Below are 20,480 nucleotides of genomic sequence, written 5' to 3'. Positions count from 1 at the left end.
AGTAGAGATTAGTAAAGAAGGATTTGGTACCATTTTGCCATGAAGCATGTAAAAAGGGATGAAAAGGATGAAAAAAGGAGGAATTTTGAAGACTTGCAAATTGTTTGATGATTATTGTATAGAAAGTATTGCCCTCAAAAAAAGAGAGTTGGTAAGGAATTGAGAGAAAATTTATCAGATTATGAACCTCAAGAAATGCTGGATAAAACTGATTGTGACAGAGATGGAGAAATAAATGATCAAGAGCATTTGAGGATGATGAAAAAGACCACCCTTTTAAAATACTGCTTCTTTTATAATTTTGTTTAATAAAAAAGTTGAGGGCAGCTAGGTGGCACAGTGTATTAGAGTACTGGCCCTGGAGTCAGGAGGACCTGAGTTCAAATCTGGCCTCAGACACTTGACATGCTTAATAGCTGTGTGACTTTGGACAAGTTACTTAACCCCAATTACCGTCCCAAAAGCAAAAAAAAAAAATTTGTCACTCCTTGTTACATTTTTCTATAATTTAATACCTAAATGTTTACCATTCTATGACCAATTCTGACCAAGAATTGAAGGCATGAAAATACTGCCTTTAAGGAATTTGGCTTGACTCTAAGAATGAAGAATTAACTATTTGCAAAGCCTACCTTGCAAATCCCAGGTTAAAAATACAAAACTTTCATCTGGAGATCCATAGGATAGAAGACAGAATAGAAACTGGAAACAGAACAGTTAAAATGCTTTTTTGCTCTAGGTCAGATGTAGAATTATAAAGGGTAGAAATGATAGAATGGGACAGATTTAAGATATTTCTTCAAGAAAGAACCAGAACACCTAGGGGTACATTAGTTAAGGGTGCAAAATGAACCAAAATGCCTCCAAATATGGTACTGGATTTGAAATCAAAGGACACAGGTTCATATCCTGGTTCTTATATGCAACCTTATATCAATCCTAAAGGCAACCTTGGGCAAATATGTTTGTTTCTCTGGACTTCCATTTATTCTTATCTAAAATGAAAAGATTGGACAAAATAAGCTCTAAATCCCCTTCTACTTATAAGACTAGGATCCGTATATGTCTCCCTTATTCTAAGTAATTTGGATCTAAAAGGTTCTGTTTTACTTTGGATTAGTAGATCCTAGGATCATAGCTTAAGCGCTGAAAGGGAGTTTAGAGGTCATGCTATCTAATCCATTATTTTACAAATGTGGAGAAAGGATCAAAGAAGTAACATTTTCTTTGTCACACCAGTCCTTAGTGATACTAGAAAATACTGAGCTTGACTTCTCTCAGCCTCTGCTACTGAGTTTGAAGATAAAGGAACAGATTGTGTATAAAGGATAAAAGGAGATGGACTGGTGCATTATCCATTGCATAAAGTTTGGATTAGTACTAAAGGGGAGTTTAGAAACATCACCAAGATTACCAAATATATTTTACAATTTTATAACTTTCCACATTTAAACACTTTTCTTGTCATAGTAAAGATACTTTCATGATTAGATTTTCCATCATTCCATGTATTTCCCCTCTTATCCTTCCTAATCCTATATTCTTCCTTTCTGTATTTTGGCTTTCCCTGGCCCTATTCTCACTTTTTTCCCTCTTTCATTATGTCTCAGCATGCAATATTCTCCCAAAATAACCTTATTCATGAAATATACTGTGCGTAGCATTTAAAAAAACATGACAAATATGAAGGGGTTAATCTAGAAATAGTTACAAATTTCACCTATTCATTGGACATTCATAAGGCAAACAAATTAATGTCGGGGAGCTCTGATGTTTTCTAATTTTTAGGCATCTGTAATGCTTCACCTTTGTTACCTTTTGGACGAATTTTGTCATTTTCCCTGATTAATAAGTAATTATACATTCTGTTATGTTTGGAGCTTCATACCTTTTTCATATCCTAAATTATAGAATGTAGTTTAAGTGCTTCTTTTTTACTCTATGTTGATTATTCATTTATCTGCCTATAAAAAAGGAAAACTTTATTTTTCCTTCCTTGAATCTGTTGCTTGCTTCAGTCTTGCCACATAATTGTTTTTAATTCCATCTTAGTTGTTACTTAAACATCATTATACAGAATGGCCAGCAGCAAGACTTAAGATCAACTTTAAATGAGCCAGCTATTTTTCCTACTTGAAATTTAGAAAGCTTCTGAAAAGTAGTTTTGCACAATGCTGATTTACATGCTTTCAGAAAAGGCTCTCTGAGGAAGCTGTCCAAGTGCATAGGTGAGAGCATTATTTCAGCTAGAAAGAGAATTGTGAATAAGCAAGGACAACAGCAGTATTCCATGCAGCATGCAGCTGTGTGGAACAAAGCCAGTCACTTTAAGCAGCTGACAAAAAATGAAATAGAAGTCCCTTGTTTTGTGTTTAAAATGAGTGCATTTCACGAGGTACAAAGCAGTCTTTACCTCCTGAAATGTATTCATTTTCAAACAAAAGGTTGTGACTTGTGTTTTTCTTTTTCTGAGTAGTTTTAAACAAACAATTTTTCTATAGTGTAGCACATAGCATATGCAACATTAATGTTTTCAGAAGGACATTCATTCAATGACAAAAGAACATGTAGAGACTGTAATTAATTTTTGTAGGCTGACAAAAATGAATTTCTTATATTTTTTATATATGTCACTGGAAAGATTTTACTTTTTCATTGTTATGATCTCAAAATGTCCTTTTTTGAAAAAGTTTGACATTATCCATGGGTTTCTAAACATGATCTTTAGTTCTACCATATAGCTCTTCAGATCTTAATTGCAACAGTTGCTTAATGAGTGATAACTCAGGTGGCCCTGCCTCTTAATTATCAGTATGATCAAAATGGTCACTTTGTAGAAGAGGTTTCCTCACCTCTGGGAGACCTGGAAAGAACAATATTATAAAACTTAGTGAAGAAAAAGAAAGGTAAAGCTGTTCTCAAAGCTTCAAGGGTGTCCACTAAGTAGAACTATATTAATCTATTTTCATCAAAGAGGGAGCCCAACCAGATGTTTCTGTATTTGGCATTACCACCACAAAAAAATAGGATCTCCCAGTCCAATGCCCTCACAGAGTTAAAATACAAAACACATATAGTTAGCAAAATGATCTATTAAACCTAACATTGTGTTTATTTTATATATTTATTGCAATAAAATCTTTTTATATAGACAGGTCTATGTATACTATACACACTTTTATATACATGTCCATGCGTGTGGCACATTTCCCTATAGAATGTAAGATCATTGATGACAGGGATTATTATCTTTTTCTTTGTATCTCCATCACCTAACCAATGGCTGGAACATAACAGGTACTTAAGAAAAGCTTATTGATTGACTATGATTTATATTTTTTATTATCAAAATGCACTTTGTTAATTTCCTATGTGGATGGAACTTCAAATCAATTTTATTTTATTATTGTTTTTATTTTTTTAATCATTTGCCTTTATAACCTGTTAGGCATTTAAGCATGAGATAGAGTAACCTATTAATTAACCAATGAAGTGCAATGTGAACATATACATAGTAATAATAACAATTTTTAGTGTCAAACAAGTAGAAACCAAGTTTCCAACAGCCTTAAGAAATGCTGAATCTTTCATATGAAGATACTTCTGCAAGGTAAGGAGTGGAGGAGCATAAGCAATAAGGAAATAGCACTTCATTCTCTATATTTCATTAGGTTTACAATTAACTGATAAAATCCAGTGAAGCATAACCCTCCAGAATGATTCATTTGGCACTTGAGAATGTAATAAAGGAGCAGGTCTTTTTTTTTCCCCCAACAGCAATTTCTATAAGAGGATACTCTTCTTACCTGTTTTATTTATGATATCATTCTTCTCATGCTCTGATGCAGGTATATGGTTTTAGAATACTTATGAGGCACTTAAGTTTCAATATGTATCTACATGTATACACCTATCCTTTTTTCTTCTAAAATGAGCAGACTCTTGGGTCATTGCAGCTATGACTACAAAGTACAGAATAAAGGACAGGAAAAAAAAACCTTTAAATTAACTAATTTTTATTTAATTTGGTGTATTTTATTTTTAGTTTTTTTTAATTGCTGTTGTTTTATTATCTATTTATCCCTCATCTAGCCAGATATCCCTTTTAACAAACAATAAAGAAGGGGGAAAAGTCTAGTTCAACTAACTAAGACTGCCACATCTGATAGTATATATTCTTTCTACACAGAGTCCCCCTTCTGAAAAGAAGGCAAGAGTTATATTTTTTTCATCTTTTCTTCAAGGACAAGCTATGTCATTATCACACAATATTCAGTTTTGTTTCATTGTTTTTTCCATTTAAATTGTTTTAATTATCATGTATATTTTTTACTGGTTCTACATACTTCATTCTGTATCAGTTTATGTAAGTTTTACTATGATTCTAAGTTCTTAGTATTCATGATTTCTTTCAACACAGTAATATTTCATCACATTTATATGCCACAATTTGCTTTACCATTTCCCATTTAATGGGAATCTATTTTGTTTCCAGTCTTCTGCAACTTCCACAGATCATACTGTGAATATTTCTGTTTTTATATAAGGTCCTTCTGTCTTGATTTCCCTGGGGCCCAGCTGTGGTATTTCTAGATGTGGACATTTTAGTCATTTATGTAGTATAATTCCAAATAACTTTCCATAATGAACAGACCAAGTCATAGTTCCACTAACAGATGTACAAGTATGTGTGTCTTTTCACAGTTCCTCCAGCTTTGAATATTCCTGTCGTTTGTCTTTTTGCTGGCCATTTTTCTGGGTGTGAACTGAAACCCCAAGGTTGTTTTGATTTGCATTCTTATTATTAATGATTTCAAAAGTTATTTATATAGCTATTAATAATTCACAATTCTTCTTTTTAGAAGTGGTCATTTGTTCTTTTGGTTATTTGGTCATTTATCCATTGGGGAATGGCATTTATTCTCATGTAGCAAAAACTCTTATAAATAAAAATAATGTTAGAATTGTTGATGAATGAATTGGTGACTGTTAGTAGTTCTATATATTAAAAAAATTTCAACTTACAGATATTACAGAATGGAAAAAGGACTCTCTCATATTTTTTTCTTTTATTTGTCATTGTGTTTTCCATGGTTACCACCCAAGGAATGAAAACAGGAAGCAATATCTCATCTTGAGACTGTAGCCTTGAGAATGCAGCCTCTCATTTACAGTGGAAACTATCATTAAGTAATATAACTGACCATAATATAGTGTTGCTTTTTTCACTAGGGCCATCAGAGTCACACATTTAGCATTGGAAATTACCTTAGAGGTCATCTAATACTTAGCATAGTGCTTGGTCCATAGTAATAGATGTTTATTACTCCAACTGTCTTATTTTATTATTTAAGAGATGAAAACCTAGAAATTTTAAGTGATTTGCCATTCAGGTAGACCTTAGCTTAAAAAGGTCAAAGTCTCCCACTGCATCTAGGGCTATCTCCAATCATGCTGATCTAAATCTTGCCCCTGGACCCAGGTGACTGAGGAGAAGAAAGTGAGGCTGCTGACTTTGCACAGCCCTTCCTCACTTAAATCCAATTCACTTGCATGTGAATTGCTTCCCTGATGTCATGGTCCTCTTCAAAAAATGAAGGACAAATAACAAGTAAATAACAGAGCTAGGATTTCCACTTAGTCTCTCTGTATCAATAGTAAACAGTCATAGCTATACCACTGTACATAGCTATACCACAGTCATTACTGAATCTAAACCTAATCTTATTCATAGACCTAGATTAGCATGGTGTTTTTTTATAATTCATTTTGAATCTTAATTTAGCATTTTGAGTTTCAATCATCCATCCACCCATACCATCATTTTCCCTCTCCCCTTCTGGTTATACAATCTCTTTAGACTAGTTTGGCATAAAATTATCTACTGGATTTTCTTTTTCATTGTCTTTGATTACTGTACTTACAGTCTCTTGATTGCTCCCAAACTAATAATCAGAGAAGATATTCTATCCTGCTTTTTAAAGATATTGCCTATTTTCCCCATCAAGGGAATAGAGAGAAAAAAAATACTACATAAGGGCATTGTGCAGTAAAGATTTAAAATGCATCTTGACACTTTCCCCCAGTTCAGACAAAGATAGTTTTCTACCCCTTTCTTTTTTATTTCAATGTTTATGCCTTTCTACCCCATTTCTTCCTTAGTTTTCCTCCAGCAGGAGCTATTACTTAATTTTCATGTTAGTTACTAGCAATAGCTTCAGATATAATCCACATTGAGTTAGCTAATATTTTTGCTTCTCATGAATTCATCATTGAAGGGACTCTATTTTAGTGGTCATCTAGTTCAGCACTTCTCAAACTGTGGATCACTACTTCATATGCAGTCAAGAAAAATTTGGCAACAGCAAAAGATTTCTGAATGGGCAGTGACAAAAAATTAATTCAAAATCAAATGCATGATGAACCTGAGGTGTTCCTGCAAGCACTTACTAGCCTTTGTTCACTACAGCCTTGGTTCTAAAAATAAAGCCTGTGCACTTTGCACTAAGCAAGCCTTCAGGCCATGCAACTCCAACACTGCTGAAACCATGAAAGGGGCCTCAAGTGGGAAAAGTTTAAGAAGCCATGAGTTGGGGCAGAACCAAGATGGTGGCATAGAAGCAGGAAAAGTCACTGTGCTCACCCCATAACCACCTCAAATGCCTATTAAAAAATGACTCTAAACAAACTTTAGAGCTACAGAACCCACAAAGTGACAGAAACAAACCTTCACCTGAAGGCATCCTGGAAGGGAGAAAGATGCAAGAAAATCATGAAAAGAGAGTCAACAACCTGGCTGAAGAAAATAACACCTTAAAAATAGACTAACTCAAATGGCAAAAGAGGCTCAAAAAGCCAAGGAGGAGAAGAATGCCTTCAAAAGCCAAATTTGCCAGATGGAAAAAGAATATCAAAAGCTCACTGAGGAGAATCATTCAGAATTAGATTGGAGCAAATGGAAACTAGTGACTTTATGAGAAATCAAGATACTATTAAACAGATCAAAGCAAATGAAAAAAATAGAAGGCAATTTGAAATCTCTCATTGGAAAAACTACTGACATGGGAAATAGTTCCAGGAGCGATAATTTAAAAATTATTAAACTACCTGAAAGCCGTGATCAAAAATAGAACCTAGAAATCATTCTTCAAGAAATTCTCAAGGAAAATTGCCCTGATGTTCAAAACCAGAGGGCAAAATAGAGGTTGAAAGAATTCACCAATCACCTCCTGAAAAATATCCCAAAAAGCAAACTCCTAGGAATATTATAGCCAGGTTCCAGAATTCCCAGATCAAGGAGAAAATATTACAATCACACAAGAAGAAATAATTTGAATATTGTGGAAACACAATCAGGATAACACAGGATCTGACAGCTTCTACATCGAGGGATCAAAGGGCTTAGAATATGATACTCTGGAGGTCAAAGGAGCTGGGATTAAAATCAAGAATCACCTACCCTGCAAAACTGAGTATCATGTTGTAGGAGAAAATATGGTCATTCAATGAAATAGAGGACTTTCAACCGTTCTTGATGAAAAAAACAGAGTTGAATAGAAAATTTGACATTCATATACAAGAAACATGAGAAGGTAAACAGGGAAAAGAAATCATAAGAAACTTATCAAAGTTGAACTACTTACATTCTTACATGGAAAAACGATAATTGTAACTTATGAAACTTTTCTTAGTATGAGAATAGTTGAAGGGAATATAAATGTGTGTGTGTATACACACACACACACACATAGAGAGAGAGATATACACATACATATATATGTCTATATAGGAGGGTATATGGGTGTATGAATACATATGTGAGTGTGTGTATATATGCGTACAGGTATACATAGGCATAGGGCACAGGACCAATTGATTAGGAAGGGATGATACTCAAAAGGTGAAATTAAAAGGTGTGAGAGGAATATAATGAGAGGAGATGGGGAGAGACAGAATGAGGTAAATTATCTCATATAGAAGAGGCAAGAGAAAACTGCTACAATGGAGGGGAAGAGCAGGAAATCGAAAGGTAATGGGTCAATCTTGCTCTCATTGAATTTGTCTTAGGGAGGGATAGGGTATCTCACCCTACAGGAGAGTAGAGGAGAAGGGGATGAGAGGGGGGATGATGGAGAGGAGGGGAGATTGGGGGGGAGGGAAGTTAGAAGCACACACTTTTGAAAAGGGACAGGGTCAAAGTACAAAATAGAACAAGTGGGGGGCAGGATAGGATAGAGGGAAATATAGTCAGTCTTTCACAATATATCCACTATGGAAATGTTTTGCATAGCTACACGTGTATAACCTATATTGAATTGCCAATCTTCCCAGTAAGGTAGGGTAACAAGGGAGGAAGAGAAAGAATCTGGAATTCAAATTTTAAAATCAGATTTTTAAAAAATCATTATTATTTCTTTTTACAAGCAACTGGGAAATAACATATACAGGCACTGGGGTATAGAGATCCATTTTGCCCTACTGGAAAAGTCTAAGGGGAGATGGGGGAAGATATAAGAGAGAGCAGATTGAGGGAGAGGGTATGCAGTGGGATTGCTGTTTAGGGGTGGTGGGTAGGGGAAAGATGGGAAGAAAATTTGTAACTCAAAATCTTGTGGAAATGAATGATGTAAACTAAAATTAAACATAAAATTTAATTTTAAAAGGTTATCAATAAAAATAATTTAAAAAAACAAGCAAACAAACAAAAAAGAAGCCCTGAATCTAGTTCAGTACCTCTCATTTTACAGTTAAGGAAATTGGGAAGAATATTAGCCTTATGTCTGCAGACAGTTATCTTCTAATCCTGTCTCTGACACTGTGACCTTGGGCAATTCAGTTGACCATCTCAGGGCCTCAGTTTCCTCATCTGTAAAATGAAGTGATTAGACTAGATTATCTCTAAGGTCATGTCCAGCTCATAGACTGCAAGGCTGTGATCTCTATGAACTTTTTTTCCTTAATATTTCAAATATGGAATAATAATACTTATACTACCTACATCATAGGGTTGCTATACACAAGTACTTTGTGAATGTTAAAGCACTACATAAATGTCATTATTATTATAAAATGAAATGTAAAAATTTCACCACCACCAATGTAAAAAGTTCCCTGATTGCCACATTTTTCATAAGCTATTTTGTTAAATGATCTCTATAATTTCCAATGTAAGTTTTGACTTTGATATGAATAACAAATTAGATATTTTAATTGCTTTCATTACATAAGTTGTTTCACTTTTTTCTTTTTTTATAATAAGTTTATTTATTTTTCATTTTCAACATTCACTTCCATAAATTTTAAATTTTCTCTCCCTTGTTCTCCTCCCCCCAAGATGGCATGCAATCTGATATAGGCTCTACATATACATTCCTATTAAATGTATTTTCACATTAGTCATGTTGTATAAAAGAATTAGAATGAATGGGAAGAACCATAAGAAAGAAAAAAAAAAAACAAAACAAAAAATAATATATTCTGCTTCAATCTACATTCAGGATCCACATTTCTTTCTCTGGATATAGGTGGCATTTTCCATCACCAGTCCCTTGGGATTGTTTTAGGTCCTTTCATTGCTGAGAAGAACTAAGTCTGTCAAAGTCAGTCATCACACACTGTAGTTGTTACTGTGTACAATGTTCTCCTGGCTGCTCACTTTACTCAGCATCAGTTCATGTAAGTCTTTCCAGGTTTTTCTGAAGTCCACCTGTTCATCGTTTCTTATACCACAATAGTCTTCCATTACATTCATATACCACAACTTGTTTAGCCATTCCCCAGTTTATTGTCATCCCCTCAATTTCTAGTTCTTGGCCACCACAAAAAGAGCTGTTAAAAATATTTTTGTAAATGTGTGTCCTTTTCCCATTTTTATGTTCTTTTGGGGACACAACTCTAGAGGTCATATTGCTAGGTCAAAGAGTACACACATTTTTTAGCCCTTTGGGCATAGTTACTGATTGTTGGATACTCCAGAATGGTGGAATCAGTTCACAACTCCAACAACAATGCATTAATTTTCCAATTTTCCCACATCTTCTCCAACATTTATTATTTTCCTGTTTTGTCATGTTAGGCAATCTGATAGGTGTGATGTGGTACCTCAGAGTTGTTTTGATTTGCATTTCTCTAATCAATAGTGATTTAGACCATTTTTTATATGACTATAGGTAGCTTAAATTTCTTCATCTGAATACTTCCTGTTCATATCCTTTGACCATTTATCAATTGGGGATATAGGCTTTCTTAAAATGGAAATTAATTGCTGTATATTTTAAATCCTTCTGTGCACATAGCAATGTTTTTTTCCTTATTTTATATTTAAGTTTACAATATGTTTCTTTTTCTTTTCTTATTGTATATATAAGTTTTAGTATTTAAGTTTAAATAATAAAAAAGTTAAAACAAAATGAAAATAAATACATAGTAATTTGAGGCACTAACAACTGGAGTAATCACAAAAAGCCTTTTGATGGAAGAAACACTTTAACTGACCCTTAAATGTAACATGGGGGTTCTAAAGACAGAGGTAAGAAAATACAGTATTTTGGTTGTGGGGGATATGAGATAGCCTTAAATTTATTCCTCTGAAAACTGCCTGTTCATATACCTTAACCATTTATCAATTATCTATTATTATGAATTTGACTCAGTTCTCTATACAGTTTAGAAATGAGGCCTTTATCAGAGATAGTGGTTGTAAAAATTCTGAGTTTTCTGCTCCCCTCTTGATCTTGGTTTCGTTGGCTTTGTTTGTGCAAAAACTTTTCAATTTAATGTAATCAAAATTATCTATTTTGCATTTCACAGTGTTATCTATCTCTGGTCATAAATTCTTCCATTCTCCATAAATCTGACAGATAAACTATTACTTGCTCCCCCAATGTGTTTATGGTATCACTCTTTATATCTAAATCATATACCCATTTGGATTTTATTTTGGTATAAGGTGTCAGACTTTGGTCTATGCCCAGTTTCTGCCACACTATTTTCCAGTTTTCTCAGCAGTTTTGTCAAATAGTGAGTTCTTATCCCAGAAACTGGGATCTTTGGGCTTATCAAACAGTAGAGTACTATAGCCATTGACTACTGTGTCTTGTGTACTTAACCTATTCCACTGATCTAACCCCTCTATTTCTTAGTACTAAGTAGTTTTGATAATTGCTGCTTTATAATACAATTTAAGATCTGGTATGGCTAGGCCACCTTGTGTAGCATTTCTTTTCATTAATTCATTTGATATTCTGGACCTTTTATTCTTCCAGATGAATTTTTATTATTATTTTTTTCTAGCTCTATAAAATAATTTTTTGGTAGTTTGGTTGGTATAGCACTGAATAAGTAAATTAATTTAAGTAGAATTGTCATTTTTATTATATTAGCTCAGTCTACCCACTAGCAACTGATGTTTTTCCAGCTATTTAGATCTGACTTTTTAGAGTTTAAGGGTGCTGGGGACTAGGGTTAGGGGTGCTCAAGACCCCAGAATACCAACACGGCAGGTCCTGCCTAATGAATTCAACTCAAGTCTTCTCTCAGCCAAAGAAAAGCAAAGTTCATTAAAAATTCTCCATATTGAGTAGACTCTTAAGGAGTCTAGGTATCTGTGATGCTTGCATTGGACAATTGGGCCAGAATCATCGGACACAGACTAAGTCTGTGCTAGATCATTCTCTGGTGCTCTCACACAACATGGAGGCAAGATGGGGTTATATACAGAAAGTTTGTGGGAGGATTCTAGGGGTGGTCTAGAGGAAGAGTTTGGGGAGGGTCTTCAGGAGAAGTCAATGAGGTCAGACTCCAGTAATGAGTGATTAAGGGTGGGAAGTTGCTGGAGGCTACCTGGAGCCCACAGACAATGGTGGGCTAGGCCAGTTCAAGGGTGTAACAGATTTGGATATAGATATTTTGGGAGGATCAAGGGTAGGGGCTAGCTGGATAATGGAAGGCCAAGCTGGTGAAAAAAAGGTTTGGGCAGAGACACAATGAAAGGCTTATGACCTCAGGCAAATACCTCATCAAATGGGAAGATTCAGTTAGAGTTCCAGGGCCTCATCAACTTTATTTGTGTGAAAAGTGTTTTGTAATTGTGTTCTTATAGTTCCTGGGTTTCTTTTGGTAGGTAGATTCTCAAATATTTTATGATGTCTACAGTAACTTTAAATGGAATTTCTCCATCTCCTGCTGTTGGGCAAAAGAAGTCTACTTTTTAAATTCACTGTCCTTCCAAAAATTTCCCTCGTTGTAATGAGGCAGTCTAGGGGTGCTAAGGAATCTGGAAATGCAAGTATACAGGGCAGGTCTTCCTTGAAAGAATTCAACCACTCAATCCTTATTTAGTCCAAGTATTGAATTTATTGTAATGCCAGTTGGGTGGGTGAGATTCTTGATGAGTCTGTGCCTAATGGAGGTGATAATGATACTTTGATATTGAGAAAGGGAAAAAGGGTCAGTGAAAAGATCTTGATGGAATTAAGGAGTGACAAGTAGACTGGGGAGGTCTGGAGGTAATAGAAAATGAAAGGCAGGACTGTGTTAGAGGGTCACAATGAAAGGACAGTTGAAAGGATTATAGTGAGATGTGCTGGATGCCTCAGGGAAATGCCAGGGCTGAAATGGGTGAGAAAGTTCGAGGACTGAGAGTCTTTCCCTTTCAGGGGTCCAGGTCTTCCCCCCCATCATTAATAAATAACATCTTGTATTTTAATTAGCACATATTTTTAAAAATGTTTTATTGGTATTTTTTGTTTTTATATTGCTTAAATTTCTCTCTGTATTCCTTCCCCAACCCCACCCAAAAAGATAGCTTTGTATAACAAAAAATATTTAAAGAGAAAGATGAAAATTTTAGCAAAACTGATCGGTAGATTAAAACAATCTGACATTATGATGAGGTATGGGCTCTGGGAGCCCCCTGGAGTTCTCCTTGAGTCCTTGAGGCACAGGCTCTTGAATTCTGATTAAATCCTCTCATTTGATGAGGCATTTGCATGAGGCAATAAGTCTTACATTGTGGCTGAGCCCAAGCCCCAGTTACTAGACTTCTCACCCTCTATTACTAGACTTCCCACCCTTGAGCCTATCAAAGTGTCTACCCACCCTTGAAGTGGCATAGCCCACCATTGGCTGTTGTCTCTAGGTGACCTCCAGCAACTTCCCACCCTTATCACTCATTGACCTCATTAACTCCTCCTGAAGCCCCTCCCCAAACTGCTCCCCTAGACTACCCCTAGATTCCTCCCACAACCTTCTGTATATAAGACCCCATCCTGTCTTCATGATAGTGAGAGTGCCATAGAATGATGAGAGCACCATAGAATAAGGAGAGCACCATAGAATGACCTAGCACAGACTTAGTCTGTGTCTAATGCAAGTAAACTTTTAATAAACTTTACTTTTATTTGGCTGAGAAGACTTGAGTTGAATTCATTTGGCAGGACCCGGTGTGTTGGTATTTTGGGGTCTCCAGAGCAACCCTCACCCTATTTATGGGTAACCTCTTCAATTATATGCATTGTTTCACATCCATAAATTCTTACCTCTGCAAAGGAATGGGAGTGGGAGGAAAGTGTCTTCTGTCTCTTCTTTGATGATATTACATTCTTTGTACTTTTGTGACTTTTATTTTCTCTTCTTTTGAGATTGTGGTTCTTTCTATTTATATTGTTGCAGAATTTGGGTATGCGATTTTCTTATTTCTCTTCACTTTCTATCAGTTCAACTAAGTCTTTTCATATTTCTCTTTTTTGATCATGTTCCATCATTTCTTATAGCAAAGTAACATTCCATTAAATTAAGATACTTCAGTTTCCCAAAACAACAGGCTTCTATTTTGTTTCCAGTTCTTTGATACCACAAAAAGTGACGCTATAAATATGTTGGTATACATAGAGCCTTCTTTCTGTCAAATACCTTTTTTGTATATCATTATGGGAATGGGAATCTAAGATCTTCCCTGCCCCTAGGGCCTTTGATAGACTTAAGTGACTCTAAGAACCTTCCTTGATTTGAAAATATACTCTGCCCCCTAATAGGCTGAATGTGGTCACCTGGAGCCTGTGGTGGGAGGCTTGTTTTTCAGGAATGCCCACACTTTGTTGCTTTGTGATTGGGCAATGGGTCAAGAGGTTTGTGAAATTCTCTGAGCCAGGAGAAGGTTATATATACCCTGATATGAGATTTTGTTTGGGGGCTCACTTTGAGAAGAGTTATGTGATTTGACCAGATGAGACTCTAAGCAGCTGTTGATCCCCCCGGTTTTGAAAACCAAGATGCTGGTGCTTCCCTCTCTGGTAAATGACTAGGTATGGATGTAATGGTCAGACAGTTGTAAGCCTGTCTGCTGATATTTCTTTGTATTTGTTGTCTGCTTATAACTTGTTTGTATTCTCTGAAGTTCAGTGTGCTGACCTTTTTCCCCTGAACTAGGTAAATGACATATGTTTGATTGAAACAAGATTGTTAACCCATTTTGAGTTGCTTCCCTTTAGAAAAGCAGATCTAAGAACCTGTGCTAGCAGCCATCCTGGGTATGCTGGGGTGCTTGCTGCTACAGATAGATATTTAACTGTGCAATCTCTGGGTCATAAAGTATGAACATTTTAGCCCCGTTTTTTTTGTCATAGTTCCACATTCCTTTCCAAAGTATCATACCAAGTCACACTTGCATCAATAATGCATTAGTATTGTCTATATTTACACAACCCCTTCAACACTAGTTATTCTCATCTTTTGTCATCTTTGGCTGTTTTCTGAATGTGAGATCCAACCTAAGGGCTGTTTTGACTTGCCTTTCTTTTTATTAATTATCTATTACTTTGGGGCATTCATTCATAGTGTTCTTAATAGTTTGTAATTTTCCTTTAAAGAACTGTTTTTGCTCTCTGACATTTAATGTGGTCCATTTTTGAACTCAATTATATTTTTAAGTTGGTCATTAAAGGTGAACATTGTCTGTTCACTTTTGTGGGAATTCTCCTATTCCTATGCTTGCTCTTATTTCTAGCTAGCTAGATAGCATTGATATAGCACCTTTTATATGTCAGGCACTGTGCTAAGTGCTTTATAAATATTATCTCATTTGAGCCTCACAGCAACCCTGAGAGATCGTTATTATTATCTTCATTTTACAAGTGATGAAACTGAAGCAAAGAGAGGTTAAATGACTTGCCCCAGGTCACACGCCTACTAAGGGTGTGAAGCTGGATTTGAATTCAGGTCTTTTTTTACTTAAGGCCTGGCATTCTATCCACTGTGCCACTTAGATATATTTAGTATAGTCTTATATTGTAATATTGTATAGTCTTCTCTATGAAGTCATGGTATTTTAATTCCCTATGTGTTTGTCATCTTTGCATCTGAAAAACATCAATAATTACCTTGATTTTCCTGTGTTTGCTATCTTTTGAGAGTGTCAATTTAAGTACTGCTCATCTTGAAAATGGATAACTTCATATTTAAAATGGTTCCTTATCATTGGGTTAAGCCATTTAATTAAATACAATTGAATAAGCCTTTTCAATGTGGTTTGAAATGTTGTTATATTCCTAGGATAATAGATCTATACTAGGACAACTAGGTGGTACAGTTCAAATCTGGTCTCAGACATACTACCAGTGTGACCCTGGGCAAGTGACTTAACCCTGTTGGCCTCCGTTTCCTCATCTATAAAATGAGTTGGAGAAGGAAAAAGCAAGCCACTTCTATATCTTTGCCAAGATAACTCCAGATGGAGTCATGAAGAATTGGACTTGACTGAACAACAGTATACATCTAGACCAGAAGGGACCTTAGTAGTCCACTAGTCTAATCTCTAAATTTACAGATGGGGAAAATAAAGCCTAGAGAGGTTATGTGGCTTCCCCAATGTTAGAAAAATGTTAAATGATTTAAATTATGGCCTTTGGTTCTAACTTCACTAATTATTTCATTTTAGAAGAAATTTAATTTAAAAGAACAAGTCTATACAGTACACTTACTTATTGTCTTTCATTTTAATACCATAGAATCATACATTCAGAGCTAAAGGGGGCCTGAGAGATCATCCTTCCTTATAATTTTATAGTTGAGGAAAATGAGGCTCTGAAAAGTTAAGTGATTTGTTAGGGGTCACACAAGTCGCAAGTATCCAAGACAGGGCTCAACCCATGTCTTCTTGAACCCATTTCTGATATTCATGTGTTCCTGAGGAATGACTCATTCAGAGGGAGTGGGAGAAGGAATTTAGGAGGAAATATAAGCAATTGAAGAATGAAATATATCAATAAATGGGAGAACTTATCAGAATGGATTAGAAAACAAAAATCTAACTGTATGCTGTTTACAAGAAACATACTTAAGACATAAAAACCTATATAGTTAAGATAATGAGTTGGGGTAAAAAAAAGGGGGGGGGTAACAATTATGATTTCAGGCAAAAACAGCAAATATAAACTTAATTAAGAGAGATAGAGAAACAAATTTTGTATGAGGAATGTAGGGTTTGTTTAGTATTAGGAAAACTATAAATTTACTTAATTACTTAATATCAAATGAAACCAAAATGATATAATTGTATTAGTAGATACAGAATAGGCTTTTTGACAAATATAACATCAATTTATTTTTAAAAAAAGAAGACATAGGAATAAAAGGACCTTTCCTTAAAATGGTAAATAGTCAATACCTAAAACTAAGAGCTGCCATTATTTATAATAAAGATAAACTATAATCCTTTCAACTAAATTACAGTGTGAAACATTGTCAAAGTTCTATGTGACATAATACTAGAATTCTGACTAGCAATAAGATAAGAAAAAGAAATTGAGGAAATAACCATAAATTTTAAAAAACTACACAAAGAACTCTGAGTCCACTAAAAATTAATTGAGGCAATCAATAGTTTTTAGCAAATGTGCAAGATATGAATTAATCACAAATTATCATTTCTATAAAATACCTATCAAATCCAGCAGAGTGTATGAAATATTTGCAAGTCTACCTTCCAAGATAAACACAGGAACTATATAAATGCAACTACAAATAGTTGCTTACAGAAATAAATTCATATCTAAATATTTGGAAAATAATTGCACATGAGTTGGGTGAGCCATAAAATAACAAAAATGACAATACTACTTAAATTAATATATTTATTCAGTACTATACCAAACTACCAATAAGTAATTTTGTAGAACTAAAAAAATTCATTTGGAGGTAAAAAAATGTGAAAAATCTCAAGAGAAATAATGAAAAGAAATAGGAATGAAGGAGACCTATTCATGTGAGATCTCAAATGATGCTACAAAACAGTAATTATTAAGTATTGGGTAAAAAATAGGGAGAACAAACAATGCATAACATTGATGCCTAACATCCAAAAGCAAATGTATGTAAGGCTCTGGTATTTGATAAATAGAAACATGCAGCTACTGAAATAAGGACTATTTGACAAAATCTAGTGTAACAATTGTTCATCAATATGGAATAAATTAGCTTTAGACCACAACCTCACAACTAATACTAGGATAAACTCCAAATGGATATGTGACCTAGATATGAAAGATTATGTCAAAAAGGGGGTGGGGGAGATAAGGAAAAATTACTTATCAAATAAGTAGATGAGAAAAGTTCATGATCAAACAAGGAATACAGAGGATCATAGAACATAAAATGGATAATTTTGATAAAATAAAATAAAATATTTATGCACAGACAGATATAATAAAAGTAAATTTAAAATACATGCAACTGTGACAAATATTTGCCACAAGTTTTTCTGCTAAAGATCTCACTTCCAAGATAAGTAAAGAACTAATTCAAACTTAGAAGAAAAAGAGCTATTTCGCAGTTGATAAATGATCTAAGGGTTATGAAAGGTAGTTCTCAAGGGAAGAAACTTTGTCTATTTATAGCCATAAGGGAAAGTGATGCAAATTGCTACTAATTAAAGAAATATAGATTAAAGTGATTATGAGATTCCACCTTTTACCCATCATAATGGCAAATATGACAAAAAATAAAAATTATGAATGTTGGAGGGGTGGTGGTAAAATAGGGACACTGATGTACTCTTGGTGGGTCTATGAATAGGCACAATCATGCTAGAAAGCAATTTGAAATTATATATAAAAAGTTGCTAAACATTATGTGTCTTTTGACCCAGCTATTATACTACTAAGCCTATACCCCAAAGAGATCATAGAAAGAGGAAAAGGTCCATTAAGTGTAAAACTATTTGTAGCATCTCTTTTTGTGGTAGCAACAACAACAAATAAAGGAAACTAAGGGAATCAACTGAGGAATGGCAAAAAAAGTTGTATATGAATATGATGAAGTGCTATATGGAGTACTATATGAAATGAGGAAATAAATGATTTTAAGATGACATAGAAAGACATGAAACTATGTGGAGTGAAGTAAACAGAATCAGAAGAATAATGTATAATGTAACATCAGGATTATAAAAATGAGCAATTATGAGGACTTTTATAAATTGAAGAACAATGAAATGATCAGAACCAGGAGAACAATTTATTTGATAATAATAATGCTGTAAAAAATATACAACTTTGTTTTTTTGTTTGTTTTAAGCAATTGGGGTTAAGTAACTTGCTCAAGGTTACACGGCCAGTTATTTCTGGGTGGATGCTAAGTGTCTGAGCCCAGATTCAATCCCCTAGGTCATCCCAAAACTGGGCCTGGTGCTCCTACTCACTGTGCTACCTGGCCGCCCCAAATATACAACTTTGAATGCTATAAGAACTGTGACCAATACAATGACCATTCATGATTCCAGAAGACTGATGATGAAACATGCTATCTATTACAGAGAAGTGATAAATTTACAATGCACAATACAAAACATTTTGATATACAGCAACTGAGCAAATTTGTTTTGCTTAACTATGTGTATTTGTTATAACAAATGGTTTGCTTTTTTTTCCCCAGTGGAATGGAATTTGGGGAGAGAAAATAAATTTCTGTTATTTGTGAAAAATAGAGAGGGGCTTAGTTGGAAATGGGTTATCTCTATAGAAAAAAAGGATATTTTAAAACAAATATGAAATTATTGTTAGAAATATTTAGAGAGATAGAATGTCTGGTTAAATGCCCTGACCAACCTGGCCTTGCAATTAGAAGTTCCAATATGTGTACATTTTTCTGTTATATGGCTTAAACCTATTTGGCCAATATAATGAAGAAGAAATGTTTGCCCTCCTGCTATTGGCTTCTTCCCATGTCATAGATGATCAGAACCATCATTATTCTTATCTTTCAGATTACGTTATTTCTGGGAATTAATCATATCTTTATTTTTCCAAAAAAGCAAAATTCTATATGTATGTGATAATTATAAACAAATGAAAAGGAATTGAAACAACTGTCAGCATTCTAAGTCTAGGGATGTTTATTTTGAATCATGAATTAATTTCTGTCATGGAAATGTATGTGAGTAGATCTTTCTCAGAAGAATAAATTGTATTTCAACAATTAAAGCCATATAAAATTGATAAATGTAGTCAATTATCATTGTCAAAGCTGTCACAAATATTTGGGATTCTGTCATCTGTATTACTAAGATAAGAACTGACATTCTATTGTGTATCTTTTGTCACAGGACCTGTTATTCAGTGTGTGTGCTCTCAACATCATTTCTACTATTGTTTGTGCTTTGGCTACAGCTATGTGCTGTATGCAGATGGTTTCTTCTGATGTGTTACAAATGGTGAGTGTATTTTAATGACATACCCCTATATGTAGATACACATATAGCTATCTAAGTGAAATAAAATTTCAAAAAATTGCATATCCTTTTTTCCTTCAGAGAAAGTATTAATAGAAATCATAGAATTTCTCCCATTTACAAGCAGCTTGAAATTAGTCTAAAATTGAGAATTTCTATCTTCTAAGAAATGAAAAAGGACAGGGTGTGGGTATTAGGAATTTCTACAGCTTTGTAATAATTCTCAATACTGAGAATTGCTAAATATCAAAGTATATTTACTTGTTAGATGATAATTAATGGGAATTAGCATCTCATTTATTTTGTGGATCATTGGAATTCCATCTAATTACAGACACCTAAAAGTGTTATTTATTTCAGTCATGCTACCACATTAGATGGACCATAAATGATTGATTAACTAATTTTCAATGATTCTGTTACTAAGTAGTCAAGGTGTGGTGTCTGATGGGACATTCACATTCCCCTTCTTTCACTCTAGGATGCCTTAGTTATCCCAACCAGCCCTCATAATGGCAAGTCTAGGGACAGAGGGGTGGTTCCCAGAGGAGTGCTGGCCATGGTCAAGACCATATCACTACTTTTCATCTCTCAGGATCCTGGAAGTAACCATGTTGAGGGGCTGCAGACAGTTCTGTAACTTATTACTGTAGCTCCTGAAACTCCACCAGTGTGTTTCTTATTTACACAAAATCAGTCACAATAAAATCACTAACTCTTGCACATGTAACATTTACTAAACAGTGTTTAGTATGCA

The 20,480-nt window shown here is 34.5% G+C and overlaps 1 protein-coding gene across 2 annotated transcripts in view; it reads left to right on the top strand.

Annotated features, from left to right (window-relative positions):
* ENTREP2 (endosomal transmembrane epsin interactor 2) overlaps nucleotides 1-20,480 on the top strand; it is a 587,469-nt gene that overhangs the window by 526,171 nt on the left and 40,818 nt on the right. For both annotated transcript variants that reach the window (XM_069098432.1, XM_069098433.1), the window contains exon 5: nucleotides 19,598-19,705. In XM_069098432.1, coding sequence (XP_068954533.1) covers nucleotides 19,598-19,705 — 108 coding nt within the window. The remainder of the gene's footprint in view (nucleotides 1-19,597; nucleotides 19,706-20,480) is intronic.

The sequence above is a fragment of the Petaurus breviceps genome, unplaced genomic scaffold (assembly GCF_028583685.1).
Source record: "Petaurus breviceps papuanus isolate PSGF00001 unplaced genomic scaffold, PetGlider_PUasm1.0 37, whole genome shotgun sequence".
Classification (NCBI taxonomy): Eukaryota; Metazoa; Chordata; class Mammalia; order Diprotodontia; family Petauridae; genus Petaurus; species Petaurus breviceps.
This window is presented reverse-complemented; position numbering and strand designations above follow the sequence as displayed.